Genomic DNA, 20,363 nt, shown 5'->3' with positions numbered 1-20,363 from the left:
TAGGCAGCGGCACCTTCCCAACTAAGGGACCGGTCGTTCCAAGTGCATGCCCTCAATTCGTAGTCCTTATTTCGTTTGCCATAGACGTCATCAAAATGGGGTCTCTCATCCGAGGCTATTGATTCCTTTCCATAGTCGCGGTTTTTACGCGGCGGATCTCAAACCCAGCTCACAACCCTGGGTAAAGATGTTTTCGCCTTCTCACTTTAGCTCGCCTTCAAACGGATTTTTTTAGCTACCCAGAGGATACTTGGTCGAAGACCGAAAGTCGTGAGCTGTTTGAGCCATGTGTAAAAGGATCAGTTTCTGGACACTCTCAAATGAATGGCGATTAGAGAACTTTCATCACTTGCCTGAACTTCTATACATGGCTTCCAACAAATATTTTTGACACCTTTAATTCCTATAAATTATCAGAATGTAAAATTTTTCCTCGACATTAACGACCCCTTACTTTTTTGTTTTGTGAAATAACAAATTTAAAATCAGTCAAAACAATCATTTTTCTCAATAACAAATATAGCCAAAAAGTTCCATCAAACGTCGTGTGAAATCGACAAGCTCACTCGCTCAAAATGCACTCCTCGCTTCTGGCTGTCGTCTATTCACTCTCAATTGTTTTGTGTCGAAACGCCTCAAGTGCTTTCACAAAAGATTTCTGTAAAATGAAATGCGGCACCCGCCGGCATACGCTCTGCAACCAGGTTGGTATTTACCACTACACACTAAATCTTTAAGAATCCTCTTGCTTACTAATACAACCCCATCGACTGTCAGGTGAAAGCTCATAACTGCAGCTACAAGTCATATCACATTTACCGTAGCGCCGAACTGGAAGACTTGGATCTGCGGAATCAGCTCATTATAGCGCACAATGGCCTACGCCAACGTATTGCCAGCCGCATGCATGTCGCTGATATGGTGCTGAGCAAATGGAGCAAACAATTGGCGACAATGGCCGAAAATTGGGCGCTGCAGTGTCGCCCATATGAGGATGATGAATGCGCGCACACGTCATTGCCAATGAATATGCGAACTTTACTCAATATGTCACAAGCAAATCAACAGGAAATGTTCGTTGCAATGAACCGCTTTTGTTTCACATCGCTTTATTTGCCGCGTGAACTACTGCAAATGGCTTTCAGTCGGTGGTACTTCGAAAAGGATCACATGCAGGCGCCCAAGAAAATAAACTTTCAAAATCAAGCGTTAGCTCTGCTTAGTGGTGAAAATAATTTTACGCATTTAGCCCATCCACGAATTAGGCGCATTGGTTGCAGCGTTGCCAGGTTAAAGTGCACCGAAACAAAAAAAATATTACTTTTTCACTTAAATAATTTTATTTTCAATACAGATATGACAATGCGTATTGCATCTTTTGCTTCTATGCTCCTTACTATAGACATAAGGACGGTTTGTTGTTTGCTCATGGCCAACCAGCGACTCATTGTCCATGGCAATATCCTCTGAGAGACCTCGATTTTTCAAATATGTGTACGCGCAATATCTATCTGGATGCGGATGAGCTGAATCTTGTTGCTGACAAAATTCATATGTCGACTTTTTTATTAGCAATTTGTTTAATTCAATTATTTTTATAATGTTTAAACAATCATGAGTTTCTTATAAATATTTTTATGTTTTTTGAATTATATAGCACAGCTTTAGTGAGCATCTAGTTTCCTTTGCCGCTGTAGGTTGTACGCAAAAGCGCGAAAAATTGATAAGACATGCTGATAACCTATGAGAAAGATCAGAGAAAATAATTTAGTCTGGTACAAGTAAATTGGATGTTGGTGGTTTAAATTTTAGATCTATAATGATCTATAATAGACGTGGGAATGCTACTGACCTTGTACTGACCTTGTAAGTCCTTTCTGTATACTACTATACTAAACACGAATGAATATTTTAATGTGGCATTTGGCACAGATATCACTGACAGTCATACCAACTTTGATATTTCGACGAATTGGGTTTCGAACGAAATTTTAATTAAAAAGTCTTACTATTTTTTGCCCACAGTAGTATGTCACTTATTTAAAGTGAAAAGAACAATAATTGTTTTCCCTTAAATTTATCGAACTTTTCGCCTGAAGAAGTGTTTTTATGGGGAGTTGTTTTTCATTTATATCCTATGAAGAACTATCATGGTATTTATGTGGTGGTTTAGGGTGAACATGCTCTAGCTGAGAGAACGTGCCAAAGGTGGTGAATATTGCATGAAAGATGCAGAATGTGGATATAGCCCACACCTTGTTCTTCTGACTACCATTTGTCAAGGTCGATAAAGAATGCACTCACTCACGGGGTATCGAAAACTGACTTAATGAATTTTAATAATAACATAATCGGCCTACTGAGCGTACTATACGCAACACCATCACCCATCTTGAGACGCAGCGTTCATAATTGGATTACATTCGACTGAATAGATCACATCCATCACGCAGTGAAGAAAATATAGCAGCCGAGTCTACAAGTATTTGGCGCCGTTCGCAGCAACTCGGATTGACGTATGGGACGACTGGCGCATTTAACGTCGAGATCTTAAATTGAAAGCGTTCAAAATACAGCTTGTGCAAGAACTGAAGCCGACCTCAACCTTCCCAGGCGACATCGCTTCGCTCTATGGGCGCTTGAAAAATTCCAGAATGATCCGATGTTTTCGAGCCAAATTTGGTTCAGCGATGAGGCCTATTTCTGGATCAATGGGTATTTAAACAAGCAAAATTACCGTATTTGGGACAATAGCAACCTTCAGAGTTGAAGGAGCTGATATTATATCTAAAAAAAACAACGGTTTGGTGTTGTTTGTGGGCCGGTGGAATCATCGGTCCATATTTCTTCAAAAATTTTGCCGGTGAGAATATAACCGTCATAATACATAACCGACTATTTGATGCCTGAAATTGAGGTTCGTGATCTCGGCGGTTGGTTTGGTTTCAGCAAGACGGCACCAATTCCCACACATCGCATCAATCAACGGAATTATGGAGTGAATAACACCGTAGGATTTTTTTCTGTAAAAATATGTAAAGCCTAAAGTCCATGCGGATAATCCCGCTTCGATTCAGACTTTGAAGCATCACGCGTGTCATCGCCAGTTACCAGTCATTTCGACTCGAACGAGTAGTCGTGAATTGGACTCAACGGATGGACCATCTGAGACGTAGCCGCGGCTGACATTTGAAAGAGATAACATCCAAAAAATAAATGCCAAAGAATGTGCTTTCGGGCAATAATTAACATTTTTCCCATTAAATTTAAAGTTAGGGAACCTCAAAAAGGATCACTCTATATGATATTCTAGTATCTTGGATTGCAAAAAGGTATTCATAAGTAATTGAGGCATTTGAGCTCTTAATTGGGAATATTAGGAATCGAGGTCTTTTATTTACATATTTTTATTTGAAACAAAAAAAAATTTCATACTAAACTCACCTTCATATAAGTTCGAAATGAGATTGGTGGAAATGTGGGTGCACGAATCGAAGCAGGCTTTTGACTACGCATTATGATTATAGCTAAAAGCTGTTTATAATGTTTGTCGCAATCGAACCAGTTCTGGTTATAGGCCGCATCGCCAATGCGTTGGCTCTGAAAAATATGAATTATATATACATATATTTCTATTATATTCCCATACGAACGATAAGAAAGACACTTCAAAAAGTATATGATAAAAAACTCATTACAATACCGGACTTCTGTGATAATATGTAGATATATATGTATATTGAAAAGGGGTTTCTCTATACACCTTTTGACTGTCGCTAATATTAAGGCAATTACCACAACTGGTTAAGTTAAACATAATAGGAAAAGATATTTAAATGAAGTATCTCTCTATGATATTTCACTAAACGTCGTCAGCACAGTCAGAATTGTTGGAAACCGCTCTGAGCCGCTGAAAATTAAGTATGCCTTCACTCACCGGCCTTTAAATTCATTTCCTCTGGATTAGATAAAAATAGAGTAGAAAGAAGCTGTGCACACGGACAAAACGAAATATTTTCCGAAAGAAAATACATTATGTTGAATTCGGGTACAGCTTTCATGGAACTGCTTAAAGTCTGGACTGGTCTGGTTGGATAATTCTGACCAGACGCAATGTCATATTTGAAATACAACTTGAAATAACTCTTCCAAAAACTTAAGTCTCTTATGTGGTACTGCAAAAGTACTTCATCATACACGTTCAGAATGTGATGTTGAAACGGAAGATATGATAGCATACGATGAGTTGACGCTTGGTGTGTTCCGGAGAAATATTCTGCGAATTATTCATGAAATTCACAGAGAATGCAATAGAAATGAAATAAAAAAAACTTTCTGACGCCCAGCACGATCATTAAGAAACTCGCTAAGGATAGAAATAATACAAGGGAGTTACTCCGTATTGGTAATACCAACTTAAACTTAACTTGAATAAGTTCTCTATTACGCCAAGTTCCAAACCAAAAATCGAAAGCGCTCCCAAATATTGGCGAAGCTCGTCAAAAACTCACGGAAGGAAAAAGAAATTGCGGAGAAGAAATTATCTTATTATTTGGAAGTACTTATGAGAGGAAGAGGCTGGAACAATAAACTTAAGCTACACACAAACTAATAAAATTGTGTAAAAATAATATCTTCACTTACAGCCGTCATCAGTTCATCACCATAATAGCAGATTACAAACACTTGCACCAGCATGGTTGTAAGAAAAATAATATATTTTACAATATCTTCTGTAGACGAAGCAGTCACTTGAAATCCAATAAAACAGATGGTCAGCGAAGCGGTTAGGAAATTCAGTAGTAAAGAGAAACTGAAAATGCTGTTGACATGTTCGCTCAACCTGCAACAAAACAAAGCAAATAATACTTATTCTTAGCATATTGACATGCCACCAGCAACATCATCCACCCAAGCATTATTCACCGCCCGACACTCACTCCAAGCACTTGGCATGTTTCACCACTAACGCTTGCAAAGATTGTAAATCCTCTTGCGCACTGCTCTTCTCCGAGCGGCCAGCAAATTCTTCCAGGCAACGTGAAATGTAATCGAAGTGCATACAAAGCTGTGTCACCGAGGCCACCAATACCAGATCGGCCGAGAGAAAGGCCACACCAGCCAAATATGCGCCATGCACTTGACCCATATACGTGAGCCAGTAGACCCAAGTCTTTTCGGTGGCGTTATATGGATACCATATGGCAAAGCCGAAATTACGCTCAAACACGGGCGCACCCAAGAGCCAGTATTGCACGGCAGCCTTAAGCGCCGGATAAAGACTGAACGTGGATGTGTACGCCAAGCAGAGCAATGCGAAAATGCCCATCACACGTCGCATAACACGTTCGCGCTGTGGCAATTTGTATTCAACTTGCTGCATAGCGGTTTTCGGAAATGACTCTTCCATCTGATCCAAATGCTCACGCAAGGTTCGACGGTGCACTGTCAAGGCGATCTGTTTAAAATCCGCTACAAACGAGAAACCAATACAAGGCGCCACACCGGTTGCCTCCAAAACGGTGGCGAATGAGTTTAAAGCTTTTACGAAGTAAATAATCTCACCGACAACGAGTATGTTGAAATTGAGGAAACCAAGATAGAGCAGCGACTTGAGCAACAGTCGTCGTATGCGATGTGGTGAGCGATGCTCATAGAGATCCTCACCGATTGTCTGGTAAAATCTGATGGGTATGCGTATGAATTCGCTGAAAGTGCGTGCCTCAGGCATTCTGCTTACGTGGAGTTTACAAACTTTGAGCTTAAGGATCAAGGTTTCAACCGGAAATAAAGTTGACCTTTGTGTTGAGCAAGTATTTATATGAGTTTTTCACGACAAATTTCCTTATACCAATTGCGTAAGTTCTGATTCGAAATATTTCGGCATTTACGAATCGTTACATGAGCTACAAAAAGTTGAAGCTTTGATGTAAGTTTACAATCAGAAACCCCTTACTTTTCTGCTTGTTTATCATTTTTTTTCATAAATTTATTCGTCAGTTTTCAAAACAGTCTTATTTATTACTTTTTTTACGACACTAGCGCCACCTAGCGTCTTTATAATATTCCCCGGATCGTATTATTAACCAGATTGTTGTAATAAATCGGCTGTGACACCAGTAGTGAAAGATTTTTCATGTACCTTTCCTCATCCCTACTGTTTATTTCGAAATCGTATTATTCATTTTTTCTTCATAATCAAACTCCAGCGCCATCTAGCGGAGTTACAGTTCACAAAAAGATCCTTTGGGTTTCTGTAAATTATCCTGAAATTTATCAAAAAAATGTTGAAGTAGTTTCGGGTTCATATATTCTATACACTTGTATGTACATATATTTCTTCAATTTACTTGTCTCACAGTTCACCTACTCTTATTAACGTTCTGTAGAGGCTCTTAATTGTCAAAAACAATTTATGAGTTCTTAACTTTCAAACTTTCTTTGTTGTTTTCCAAGTTTAAAAGTGTAAAAATTACACAATTATCAACACAGAAGAATGTATTTATTGCGCAATTATTAAATACACTTCGGTTTCGGGACATATAATTATTGTGGTGAGAAAGTTAACAGGAAAGCAAAGGCCTAATTATTACTTACACAAGTTTACGAATAATAATAATACAAGTTGAATTTAATTTAGGTACTCACAGCACCACAATAGCAGTTATTTTATCTATGTAGGTCAGTGCGTTACTCCCTTGTGGCCGTTGGTTCAAACTTTGGACGTAGAAAAGTTAGAAATTATGAACGGCTTTTGAATGGTGACCCTTAAAAGAAAGCAATTTTCAATCAGTGAGGCTATTTCTTACCCGAAAACTCTTTGCTATTTTCATCAGCTGTGCCTAAATATATTTATATGTAAGTTGTCTGACTAAATCAATAAGTGGAGAAGTGTTCGCCAAATTTTAAACTAAGGTGTAAGCACCAGTATTGTACCAGTTTACAGTTTTCAATTGAGGAAGTATTGTATAATTAAATCTTATTCCAGTCTCTAGCACGTTTCTCTCTCTACTGTAGTTATGTGGTCATATATATTCAACTACAGTAACTATATACTGTACAACTATAGTAGATTTCTCTCTTCTTTGCTATTGAAATTTTTCATGGGTAACTACTCTGTGCTTCCTTAATGTATACTTTATTCATTCTGCTTTGCCTATGTAAAAGATATATGATGTCTTGATAGAAATAACTATTAATAACAAGTCAATTGAACAGTCCCTGGCTTATCACAGCAATACACATTTTTTGACAAAATTCGTTATTTTTTATTCAGCCTAGTTCCTTTTAAATGTAATACACTGATTATAGTAACCCTTCAACTTTTCGATATCATTTTTGTAGTATGATTTGTCCTTTGCTTCAAATTAGGCCTCAGTTTCGGCGGTCACCTCTTTATTCAACGAAAATTTCTTTTCAGTGAACTTTTTTTTAAGGTCTGAGAACAGGAATTATTTTAACACGTTTCAGTCTTCAGAAATAGTACATTTGGGGGTCAGATCTGGAGAATACGGTGGATGCGGAAGCAAGTTGAAGTTCAATTCATGCAGTGTATTAATGAAAAAGCACTTTTCTCTTCTTCAAATGCGGCCAGTTTTCGGCGATTTCGTTCTTCAAACGGCCCATTAACGCTATGTAATAGTCGCTGTTGATGGTCCTCCTTTTTCAAGGTAGTCAATAAAAATTATTCCATGCGCACTCCAAAATACAACCGCCACAACCGTGCAAAACAACTGTTGCTTTTTTAACAGTTGTTTTTTTTTCTAGCGGGTTCATAGTGTGCAGGTCACTCGGATGACTGTCGATTGGACTTCGGAGTGAAAAATCGGAGCTTAACCTTGCCAGCCGACTGTTGTATTTTTCCACGCTTTGGAGCGGGTTTATTGTGTGCAGTCCACTCGAATGACTGTCAATTGAACTCCGGTGTGAATTATGACGTCATGTCACACTCATTGTTACATATCGACGCAAGAAGTCGGGTTTATTATGCCAAAACATCTCCAAACACTGCTCCGAATCATCAATTTTTCGTTGTTTTTGGTGAAAAATGAACTCGCGATGCATCTATTTTGTACAGAGCTCCCTCTCAGTTGATATCTTTAAAGTGTCTGCTATCTCGAAAAACTTCATTCTATAGTCATCCAAAATTATTTTGTGAACTTTTTTGATGTTTTCGTCGGTGACAACCTATTTTGGGAGTCTACTGCGTTCACCGTCTTCGCTGCTCACTTCCCTACGTCTAAACTTAGCATACCGATCCTTGTTGGCTGCTAGGACAGTGTCGGAAAAACATCATCAAGCCAAGTTTTTGCTTGAACTGTATTTTTCCCTTCAAAACGCAATATTTGTGTCAAGCCGGGAACTGTTGAGCCCCCTGTTAACACGACGTTGTTTTTCGAAAAAATTTAGTGATTTTAGAACCAATTGTGCTTTCACTTTTCTTCAGTCCTAATGACCTTTGAAAATGGTTTTGTCTGACTACTAATCGCCGATTCTCAAGCACTATTGCATGTTGATCATCAGTTAACTGCGACGGCCGTCCTGGACGTGGTTCATCGACAACGCGTTCTCGACCCTCTTTGAATAGCTTGTACCAATCAAAAACACGCTCGCGACAAACAATTATCACCGAAGGCCTTTTTCAACATAATCAGCGTTCCGGCATCAGGAATTTGATTTCGCACACAAAATATAATGAAACGTTTTTGTTGAATAATTTCACTGATCGTAAAAACTGACAGTCATACCAGCCTAGAAAAAAAATATTTCGACAAATGAGTTTTCGCCCCAAATTTAAATCAATACTATTACTATTTCTTGCCCACAGTAGTATATAAGTAAGTAAATTTACAAATGCACTTTTTTGTCTGAGCATAAGTATTTATATACTTTTTTATACAGATGTATGTGTGTAAAACTTTTACAAGCATTAAATATTCCGTTACTTATAATAATTCAGCGAAGCGTCAAAACAACATAGCGTTATGAATTTAAATAAATCCCCTCACACCCCTGCACGATGTAATTGATTTAAACAGCTGGCGCGAATGCACACGATGCCGTGAATGTCAACTGAAAATAAGAGGTGATATTAAAAGTGTGCAGCGTTGTGTGTACCGCGACGCATTACAAGCAGTCGCTGATTGCACAAGCATTTCTCGTTTTTTCTTTGTTTGAATATGCTGCTTAGCGAAATTAAATTTAATATTTAACTAGCGACAAGACGGGCGAAACGTTTTTCGCATTTTCTGATTGACATATTTTAATATTAGCACACACAGCCATACATAATACGTACATATGTATGTATACACCATTATGTGCGGTTGTTCTAACGCAATATTGCCCCGTTGATTGATTGATGAAGCAACAAACCGACTTATTGATATTTTGTGCACATTAGGGTGGACTGATTTTTGTTTAGTAACAAAGAATATGCAGAAAATATAGCATCAGAGACTGGTTGTGAGTATAAAGAACATTTTTTTTTTTTTGAAATTATTTATGTAATCATTGACGTATTAAATTTTTGACAAACCTTATAACGAAATTTAATACAATCGCTATGTAATCTGTTTAAAAATATTATTCCGAAGAGCTATGAAATATATGTCTCTCAATAAGAATGGTTTTATATAATAAAACAAATCCAACAATAGACTGGGACTGTACCACTTTAATGACTGTTTCGATCTTTTTAAATATTTTAAACATTTTAATTCGGGGTCTAGTTCCAGACATAGACAAGTTTATAAAAAATTCCTAAACTTCCTAAAAATTTTGAGTAAATCGTTTCAGTAGACAGTTTCGAGAAAATCGCCTTCAAAGTTTCGCGAACTGGCAGCACCAACTAGAATGCCGGGTCAGCAAAATATCTATATCTCCGAACAGTGAATAAATTTTTGCTTTAATTCCGATTTTCCAGTTTGTATGTCAGCTTCAAAGATTGCATCATTGCCTTGTACAATAACCCATGCCAAATTTCATGAAAATATCTCCTCAAATTAATAAGTTTTTCATACAAGCACTTTTTACTGATCGTTTAATTCCACCTACATATATGGTATATTGGTCCGAATCGAATCGAATCCGAATCGACTAACAAAGCACATCCAAATCCTCAATTAGCACAAAGTGCGCTGCTTATTTTCTCTCAAAATAAATATATACATATATATATATATATATAAATATATGAACTTTTTCAGAATTTTGTTAACTTTTCTGAATTTTTTTTAAATAGTAAAAGTAAAAAATTTTGGTCATGGTACTGGGTACTAGTAAGACTTTGGTAATTAAATTTCACAAATCCCTTGCGTCGAAATATTTTTTTTCTATGTTGGTTGACTGTCAGTGACATCTGTGTCAAATGTCACATCAAAATAATCTTTAGTATTTTTTATACGTTTGTTTTTCGGAAGTACAGAAAGTGAGTGAAATTATTCAACAAGAAGTTCCATTAAATTTTGTGTGCGGAATCAAATTTCTGGTACCGAAACGTTCAGAATGTTGGAAAAGTCCTTCGGTGATAATTGTTTGTCGCGAGCAAGTGTCTTTGATTGGTACAAATTGTTCAAAGAGGATCTTGACGACGACAAACCACATCCAGAACGGCCCTCAACATCAACTGATAACCATCACGTCAATAAAATAAAAGAATTGGTGCTTCGACGAATCGACGATTAACAGTCAGAAATCTTACTGGTATCGTTGGAATATCAAAAGGATCATTGAAAACCATTTTAAAAGATAATTTGGGCCTAAGAAAAGTAAAGGCACGACTGGGTTCAAAATCACTAATTTTTTTCGAAAAACAGCGTCGCGTCGCGTTAAGGGCTGTAAAACAATACTTTCCGACTATTAGGATGTCATGTAACGCATTATTACTGACGATCAATCGGCCGAATGCAAAGTTGATTCAAAACTGAAGAAAGCACGTCAAAGTAGGTAAAAAAGCAAGGTTATGTTGACAGTTTTCTTCCAATATGCAGGAATGCTATTTGAGTGTTTTGCGCCGTTTGCGCGAAGCTATTATTTAAAAAAGAGGAGAGATTTTTCGTGAGTTTTTTGCCAAATTTTCAAACAATATCGTGCCGCAACCATCGTGTTCACCTTAGTTAGCTCCGCGTGACTTTTGGTTATTCAGTAAACGACCGCTCCGAATCAACTGACCGTTTTGAGTCAATTGAAAACATTAAGCGCGAATCACTAAACGCATTGAAGGCTATTTTAATTGACTGTTTAAAACTGTTTTTTTTTAAATGTCGCAAAACATTTTAAAGGAAATTACTTCAAAGGACAAAGTAGATAAAAAGAATAAATTAAGAATTTTAAAAATTATGAATGAAATCTTACTATTTTTTTCTCATAGTAGTATACTTTGTAGGATCTCTGACGTTTCCATTTGGGTTTTACAAACAAACGTGGCAAACTTAATATACCTTATTGAGGGTATAAAAAGGTTAAATTCTCAATCATCACAAAGTTCACTGCTTATTTTCTCTTAAAATGACGACTACTTATATATATGAATGTGTTCTCAAGATTTTTTAACTTTTCTGATTTTTTTTAAAAATAGTAAAAATAAAAATTATTTTAATTTTGAACATTAAAAAAATATAATGTGTATAAAGAAGATTCACGGCAAACTTTAAGTAAATCAGTTTATTATAAATTTAGATTTTTTTACAAATGCTTGAAGAAGAGTTGCTTGGAAGCAAAATGCTTTTAAAAGACTGACTAAACTGGCGGAATTGCCACAACTCTAAAATGACTGTATTTTAGAAAATAATTTTATTTTTATTTCGAGAAATTGTTCATGAACATTTAAATTACAATGAAGGGTGGCAAATTTGGAATTTAACCCATATTTTTTAGTACTCAAAGAATACATATCAACCTAATACATTATATTAATACTTTCGTATATTTAAATTTAAGTGAATATAAATACACGGTTGTTCTGTTGACAAGAGCACATTAATTCTTTAATAAAATAATGGTGTGTTTAATATTCGAATATTCGACTTCCCTCTTATCAATGTGATTTATATGCAAAAAATTGAATAAATCGAAATTATTACACCTAAATATGTGACGAATTTCAGGCGTCTGACTCTGCTTATATAACACATCACGTTTCAATGCATACAAAAACAACATTTATTCATTTTACTCCATAACACATTGTTGTTTTTGTCGTTATTATTATTACAACTTATTACGCAGCAGCATTTGTGTTATCCATAACTGTTTGTCAGACACATCAACTCTGCAAATTTGGCTTAGCTGAAATTCAATAAATTAAATTTACATTTACGAACATTCCCACATCGTGGGAAGGTAAGCAAAGACGCAGTCTGCGAAGTTTTACATTTCATTGACTTCCAGGGTGTCTTGTTGCCAACATCAGTCAGCGCTGCCTACTTTTCGTACATAAAAATAACAACTTTAAGGGAAATATGTAATATGCTTTCATGTGTTTTGATGCTTTATATTTCTTATCTCTTTTGTGATTTGGCATTTTACTTTCTGTCTGGACATACATAAGTATTTTACATATAATGAATAATACTCATACTCATATGAGTATAAATTATTACCATGACCCATTGTCTAGAGTTCAAATAAATTTTGGCGCTAACCGCAGCAAATGTCTCCAACAGTATTATTAATATAAAGGTAGTGTTTAATAAATCATTGACTTTTACGGGTTTCGAGGCATTAATATTATTTTCGATACTACTATGAACAAAGCAGCACTTATTTGGGTCTGTGGTAATCCTTTTCAAAACTATTTTATGCCGTAAATCTTCTTAATCCTTTGTATTTAGATACCCATATTGATATTATTATTTGTGGTCTTATTAACTTGTTTTGAACAAATTTAACAGGTGGCAACTCTCTATATAAAATAAGCGGATATAAGTGTTTAATAAGGCAGCAACTTTTGTAGTTTTTGATGCAATAAAATTATTTTCACTTTTTATTTATGGTTCAAAAAGAACCTACTTGAGTCTGTGGGAACTATATTCACATATTATATATTATCTGCCGGAAGCCACTTTAAACCTTTGTATTTAGAATCCAATACTGAAGTTCTGACAAATTACCGATTTTATTGAAAACCAAAATAACACGTGGCAACTCTCTATATAAAAAAGCAGAAATAACTTGCATTAAAACAATTTTAATTCTTATTAATTTTTTTTGAAAACAAATTTTGATCTGCTGGCAACTCTCTACATAATACAAAAAGAAATTAGAGGAATTTTTGCCTTTTCCTTTTATGGGTTTCATAGCCAAAAAAAATTATTTTCGATACTGCCATGAACAAAGCAGAACTTATTTGGGTATGTGGCAACCCTTGTCAAAAAAATTTTTTGCCGTAAGTCTTCTTGAACCTTTTTAATTTGATACCCATATTAAGTAGTACCATGATTTTATCAAATTTATTTTAAAAATATTTTAACAGGTGGCAACTCTCTACATAAAACATATTATAATTTATTATAAGCTCTCTCAATATCCTTCATTTTGATGCTCATATTCCAGCGCGTCAAGTTACTATTAATTTATTTTCTTAAAATTTAAAATAGGTGGCAACCTCTTTCAAAACCCAAGCTGTAATATTTTATCTACTTTATCAATTTAAATAGCTAAAAATTGAAAAGCAGGTAACAGTTCCTAAAAATATTTGCTTTCCTACCAAAAGCTCCCTCTTAAACATTTATAATTTAATACCAAAAATTTCGAAAAATTGGCAACCCTATTTTAAAAATATTTTTCCATCGTTTTTTGAATTCTAAGTGGACTAAGTCTACATTTTTATATGGAAAACTGTTCATCTTGACAACTTGAAGCGTAGCAATCCACAAACCTAATCATGTGACAACCTTCAAGGATTACGTTAGGGTCCCATCTCTTTAAAGAGTTAGGGTTTCCTCAGGTAAAAAACAGTATTTTTCAACAATTTTTTTCTCATATAACAAATGAAATATCTTATTACATTTTTTATTGTTAGAAACATACACTATTTACAAAAACATTCTGAAATTTGTGAAAAAAAAATATTTTAAGCTCGGCCGTTGCGACGCCATTTCCGTTGACCCTTGGGAAAAAGATGCGTCCGCGTTGGCAGAATTACACCTTATAGGATCATCTGCAGTGAAAAAATACGTGTTTCGGACAAAACTTAGAACTTGGACGAAGAAAAAAACAGAAAGTTGGATTTTTTACAGACATTTTTACAAAAAAAGTTAAAATTTCGCTAATTTATTTTTTTTAATAGTTTTAATCGAAAAAAATTCTTCGTCTAAGTGGTTAAGAATTAAATCTCAAAGACCTGCATAAATTTCATGAAGATTGGTTGATTAGTTCTCGAGAAATCTTGCAAACCGACTTCAAAAACACAGTTTCGAGAAAAACGCGTTTGAAGACGGCGCACTTAGTCTAGCTGGCCTCGAGCACACAAGTTCTCATGGCTCTATCTCCGAAACTATTACTCGGGTCAACTTGAAAATGTTGGACAATATTCTGGAGGTGTGGTGGTATTAAATAAGACAATAAAAAATCGATTTTTTTGAAACCCGTAAACCCATGTAACCCCTTAAGAGTCCGTATGGAATTTTAAAACAAGCAAACATTTGGAATGATTGTGGAATAAAGATTTTGTGAGGAGAGCAGTCAACACTTTTCGGCTTATAAGTATACATTTGACATATCACTGACTTTTTAAACTACCCTCGTAACTGTTTATTTTTTGTAAGCAGTAAATTTATATTAAGGCTAATACTGTTCGAAAAAAGTCTTAAAACCACAAACTCATCACTTTTAAGCAGATATACATATGTACAAATAAAATATATCTAAAGGTTTACGTACGTTCGACAGCCAACACCTTGACACTAACACACCAGGTAAAATTTGTTGCGTAGATAAATGAAAATAACAGCTGTCAATTTTGTCATCATTTGGCATTTGAAGACATTCGCTGTCACTGACTTGTGACACCTTTTGCGGTCGCCTTGAGGGAACTCAGTACTCATCTTATGAGTGTTTGTATGTATGTTGAAATGTGTTTGGTTATATACTTTACATTTAATATTCAGTTTTCGAAAAGCCTAAACTTAATCTCAGAAAAAAATACTTTCCTTGCCTTCATTTGTCCTTGAGGTAGCAGATGCCTTGGGATTTGTTTTCCTACGTGCATGGAGCGCGTGGGATTAAATAAAATTAATGGCAAAAACAAAATCAGATTGGGATTAATGTCAGTGACATACATACCGACAGAAAAATGTTTGTATTTTTATTAATTATTTGAGAGAAATATCATAATTATGGAAAAAAGGATGCAGACGATGTGCAGACAAGTTAAAAAGCAATTTATTTGAATGGCAATCAAAGTTCTAAACTGCTTCAAGTTCTTGACCTCATGTTGTAATGAATTATTATGAACGACATATCTCTCTTTAAAAGCTGTCATTTACCATATCTTATAATCATTATTACTTATGTACATATACAGGGCGTATACGTAACCTCACTATATTAGAAAGATCAATGTCCTTTAAGTTTACCACCCAAAAACATCCATTCGTTGTGTGAAAAGTAAACAAAGCTGTTTCAAAACTAATACATACCTATGTTCCATAAAGTTTTATGAATGCGAAAAGTATTCCTTGTTCTTTGCAAATTAAATTGGCAATGCAAACAATTGTGATAGCTGTGTGCCACCGTAAAGAGCACTCCGCCATTTAGAGGTTGTTCAACTATTCATAAGCGACGAAATTTTAATGATTGTGTTTTGTTTTTTACTTAAATGAAATATAATATTTAAATTCATTGACAGTAGTTAACAGCCACTTTGAATGATGTAAAGAAAATTATGGCATGAATAGAATAGAATCGCAGGTACGATTTATGGGATTGCTTAGGTACTTGTGTGCTAGTGGCAGATTTAAGAAATTGCCTTTGTGTAAAAAAAAAAAACAAATTAACATATAAAGATAAATAGGAAAGACATACATATATCCCTCCCATCAGGTCAGCGTAGCCGATATCTCTTAATTCGCTGAACTACGTCAATGTCGTCGTATATCTTGTTCAGCTCATCGTTCCATCGACTGCAATATTCGGCTTTGCTGAACCTTTCTCTCGGAAACTCGTAACACCGACTCATCAGATGTTCATCGAGAAAGGACTTTACTTCTCAATTGCCTACTCATTCTGAAGAAGTATCTATCGTCAAGCAGCTCACGACTTCCGCCTTTAAACCAAGTATCCTCTTTGTAGCCAAAAAACATCCATCTAAAGGTTAGCTAAGGTGAGAAGGCGAAGTATCTCTCCCCAGAGAAACACTCCCAATGAAAAGGTCACGACGGCCCCTGATCAAATGGACCTTAGACAGAGTAAATTTCAAGCAGATTGTGTGACCAGTTTTTGATTAGAGAAATGATTTTATAGTGTTGCCTAAAAAATCGATTCAAAAACAATCTCATTAGTACTTTTTTGAATCTCCTCTGCTTTTAACAACGACTTTCATATGCTCGGGCTTTGAGTTTATGAGATTATCTAATGTTCCTGCTGCGATACCGTTATACAACACCTCTTCGAGAATTCTCTCCAACTCTGCTAAAGTTTTTGGTATTTTTGTGCCACCTGCGCCTTCATTATAAACCAAAAGTTCACAATGGGACTGAAATCCGGACTTTTACCTGACCACTTTGAAGACGAGAATCCGATTTTTGATAAATAATTCTTCACCTGATAAAAAGAAGAAAGGACAAGTATAACATTTCCAGTTGTACAAAAAATAAAGACTCTTGAAAGTGGTTCTCTATAAGGATGTTAAATTTGTCTTAAGTATGTGTCTCCTCATGATAAGTTCCATTGATCTATTAGGGCTAGTTGTCCAAGGCCATGGTAAGAAAAGCAATTCCAGACTTTTCGGCTGCTTTCCTTCTTAACTGTCCCTCCTATTTACTGTTTCTCCTTTTTATGTAGGACATACCGTCGCTTCAAACAAGTTTAAATTTGAAGTAAAAGTGGCCTTTAGACGGCCCGACGAGCTTTCAAACCAAACTCTTGAAGGCTTTGATGAACGGTTCTTGCATTAACTGCAGCACTTTAAAATTTTTTGCACTTTTGAAGCGACCCCGCAAGCTGTTATGGTCTACCACCCGATCCTCTCAATTAAATTTTTTAGAGACTCTCCGTTGGAGACTTGTTAAATCCAACTGTATTACTAATTTCCCGAGTGGCCAGATTTTAGCAAAATCAAAATATTACTCTCTTTCTTTGCGGATTTTTTTACTCGCTATATTTAAGCTTCAACGAAGTACGAGATAGAATGAGCGTTTCGGCAGTAAATTACGCTTGTCGGTGACAATCGCGCTTTAAATACAAACGAACAATTGTTCGGATTTCACTGTCCGCTACTGGTTCGGTCCTATCCGCTCTCCACTTCATGTGAAATTTTATCTCCGTGTGTTAGTTTTTGTGTGTTAGCCACTTTTGTGACCTAAAAAGGATGTCGGGCGATTTTTACCCTGGAAAACAATGAACAACGATTTTATTTGATAGTTTATACCGTAATATCTATATAAATCTTTCTTTCAGCTAAAAAATATTTCAAAGTAGAACAGGAAGCTCGCAAAAATTTTAAAGTAGTCACCCTGTCTTGTTAAATTGAAAGCATCGAAAGCTCATGCCAGAAATGTGCTTTCATCCGTTGAACTTTGAGCTTTTCTCACACACTTACGCACATTTAGCGGTTCTACAAGCACATTTACATATGTATGTTTACACCCACACACCTTCACATATAAATACATAGCGTTCGTTTCAATTTCATAACAGCGCGCAAAACTTTGGCATGCCGACCGGTGTAAACAAAAATAATCAAAAGCAACAAGTGAGCATTTCGCGTTTGCAAGCACGAACAAGAAAGAGCGTGAAAGCAGCTTTTTCATGGAAATGACAGAACACATACACACATACATAAATGTGGGAAATAAGGTAGCACTGCCAATAAAACCAACGGTGCCGCTATTTCAATCATTTAGTTGTGAAACACAAGCGCCGATAACAGGAAGCACGTGAAAGTGAACACGAAACGTAATTTTTACCAAACAACAAGGGAATCTCTATATCAAATGCTCAGCATTTTGTTCATACTCCTCGGAGGATTGCTAGTAACGCCCAGCGCAGCGGTTTATCCACGAGTTCTTGATATACAAATTGTGGCGCACAATCACACCGAACTGTCTGCTCTGCCGACGACGCAGAAAGACTTCCGAAGTTGTGACAGCGTCTGCGAGGCGCTGAAATCACTCGAACTCGAATCGGATATTGTCAAATTGTCCAGCCTAACGGTGCAACCCGAATCACTTTTCAACTTCGATTGGAATTTAATGGGTCTATACGAAATCATTTTCACCATGATGCAGCTGAAATATGTGCGACAGCCGGTGATAATGTGAATTTGTTGTGTTAAGAATGTAAACAATAACAATAACAAAAATATTCAAAGCGAATTATGCACTGTGATATTAGAATTAAGTGAACTAACTTATTTATACAAAAGTAATTTTTAAGTAAAATAAAAGAAAAAAATATTTGTAACAAACAAAAGTTCAGTGTATTTCATCATTTGATATAATTAAGTTATAGTGATAACGGGAACCACTATCATTACTCATTTGACGTCATGCTAACCACAAACAACATACATACATCTGTTTAGCCGTTCTTTGTGAATTCAAGATAAGACAATTTTGTGATAAGAAAAGAGAAAGCTCATGCCTTCCAAATATGTACATATACACCTAGAAATTTGCTTAGTAATCAGGCCACAATTACCAATCGATCGTTTGGCTTTTTGCCAGAAAGAAAAATCAAAACATTGTCGATACCAACGGAGATTAACCCCCTTAGAATGGTATGATTACGCAGAGTAAAACCTTTATTGGTTTAGACCGACCGACAGTACTCGAAATTCGAAGAAGTGAAGTGATTTCTGAAATTTAAGTTAAAGCGAGATATAGGGGTGTAAAAAGCTAAACCTAGAATTAATTAATACTTAACAACAGAAGTTAAGGATGGAAAAAATTTAGAAAGCAGAGACTTTTCCTGGTCGCCATGTAAAGAAAACTTCAGAGGGAATCCTGCGCAATACCGAGGGCCAGATAAAGACTATGAATAAGCTTGCAATGTATTAGACAAATGAAACTCTTCCTCCTGTACTTAATTCTAACGACTCAGACTGAGTTTAAACACGCACTGTTTTGCCGCACTTTACTGGAAAATTCTCTTTTGCTGTGGTTCATAGTGTTCACACGAGCAACACGAGTTCGGTAGCCCTAGTATTTGCCCTTTTATAAAATATTTCAATTATATTGTGCATACATATTTGCATATCTTCTTCTTCTTTACTGGCGTGGACGCCGCTTCCAGTCGTTTCTTCGAGATTCCAACCGAAGGGCCTCCATCTCCACCTGGTCTTTCCAAAGGAGTGGATATTTTCCTCTTCCTCTGCTTCCCACGGCGGGTACTGCGTCGAATACTTTCAGAGCAGAAGTTTTTTCGTAAATCCGGACAACATAACCTAGACAGCATAGCCGCTGTCTTTTAATTCGCTGAACTATGTCAATGTCTTCGTATATCTCATATAGCTCATCGTTCCATCGAATGCGATATTCGCCATGGCCAACGTGCAAAGGACCATAAATCTTTCACAGAACCTTTCTCTCGAAAACTCGTAACGTCGACTCATCAGATGTTGTCCATGCCTCTGCACCATATATAATAGCAGGGCCTGGATGATGAGTGATTTATAGAGTTTGGTTTATGTTCGTCGAGAGAGGACTTTACTTCTCAATTGCCTACACGGTTAGAAGTATCACCTGTTGGCAACAGTTATTCTGCGTTAGATTTCGAGGCTGACGTTGATGCTGATTCCAAGGTAGACGAAATTATCTACAACTTCGAAGTTATGACAGTGACATGGGAGCCTAGGCGCGAGTACGATGACTGTTTGTTTGATGACAAGACAAATTTCATATTGTCCTCGATTACTACCTGACCCAATTGCTTTGCTTCCTTATCCATTCTGAAGAAAACAGGACCAACGGCGGGATTGTTGAGGTCAATGATATCAATATCATCGGCGTACGCCAGCAGCTGTACACTTCTCTATTTAGTTCTACAGCTCGAAATATTTTCTCTAAGAGTAGATTGAAGAAGTCACACGAAAGAAACCTCGTTTGGTATCGAGCGGTTCGAGGAGGTCCTTGCCGATCCTGACAGAGCTGTTAGTATTGCTCAATGTTAGTTTACACAGCTGTATTAGAGTTGCGGGGATA

At 36.2% G+C, this 20,363-nt stretch overlaps 2 protein-coding genes across 2 annotated transcripts; one reads left to right on the top strand and one right to left on the bottom strand.

Annotated features, from left to right (window-relative positions):
- The first annotated feature begins 665 nt into the window (after positions 1 to 665).
- LOC126758366 (venom allergen 5-like) lies at positions 666 to 1,613 on the top strand. Its single transcript, XM_050472623.1, has 3 exons — positions 666 to 704; positions 778 to 1,289; positions 1,355 to 1,613. The coding sequence occupies exons 1-3, from the start codon at positions 666 to 668 to the stop codon at positions 1,599 to 1,601; spliced, it is 798 nt and encodes a 265-aa protein (XP_050328580.1). The 3' UTR covers positions 1,602 to 1,613.
- LOC126759761 (odorant receptor 67c) lies at positions 1,548 to 8,815 on the bottom strand. Its single transcript, XM_050474864.1, has 4 exons — positions 4,941 to 8,815; positions 4,645 to 4,843; positions 3,445 to 3,600; positions 1,548 to 1,741 (listed from the first exon to the last, which is right to left on the bottom strand). The coding sequence occupies exons 1-4, from the start codon at positions 5,729 to 5,731 to the stop codon at positions 1,676 to 1,678; spliced, it is 1,212 nt and encodes a 403-aa protein (XP_050330821.1). The 5' UTR covers positions 5,732 to 8,815; the 3' UTR covers positions 1,548 to 1,675.
- Positions 8,816 to 20,363: the final 11,548 nt, after the last annotated feature.

The sequence above is a fragment of the Bactrocera neohumeralis genome, chromosome 5 (assembly GCF_024586455.1).
Source record: "Bactrocera neohumeralis isolate Rockhampton chromosome 5, APGP_CSIRO_Bneo_wtdbg2-racon-allhic-juicebox.fasta_v2, whole genome shotgun sequence".
Lineage (NCBI taxonomy): Eukaryota > Metazoa > Arthropoda > Insecta > Diptera > Tephritidae > Bactrocera > Bactrocera neohumeralis.
The sequence above is the reverse complement of the archived record's forward strand: the minus strand, read 5'-3'. Positions and strand labels throughout refer to the sequence as shown.

Bases quoted from the DNA above. Each gene is read 5' to 3' on its own strand.
- LOC126758366 (XM_050472623.1), top strand. From the start codon at position 666: ATGAAATGCGGCACCCGCCGGCATACGCTCTGCAACCAG. The intron at 705-777 runs GTTGGTATTTAC...ATCGACTGTCAG, and splicing joins GGCATACGCTCTGCAACCAG to GTGAAAGCTCATAACTGCAG. The intron at 1,290-1,354 runs GTTAAAGTGCAC...TTTTCAATACAG, and splicing joins ATTGGTTGCAGCGTTGCCAG to ATATGACAATGCGTATTGCA.
- LOC126759761 (XM_050474864.1), bottom strand. From the start codon at position 5,731: ATGCCTGAGGCACGCACTTTCAGCGAATTCATACGCATACCCATCAGA. The intron at 4,844-4,940 runs GTGAGTGTCGGG...GTTTTGTTGCAG, and splicing joins AAACATGCCAAGTGCTTGGA to GTTGAGCGAACATGTCAACA. The intron at 3,601-4,644 runs GTAAGTGAAGAT...CATATTTTTCAG, and splicing joins GTGATGAACTGATGACGGCT to AGCCAACGCATTGGCGATGC.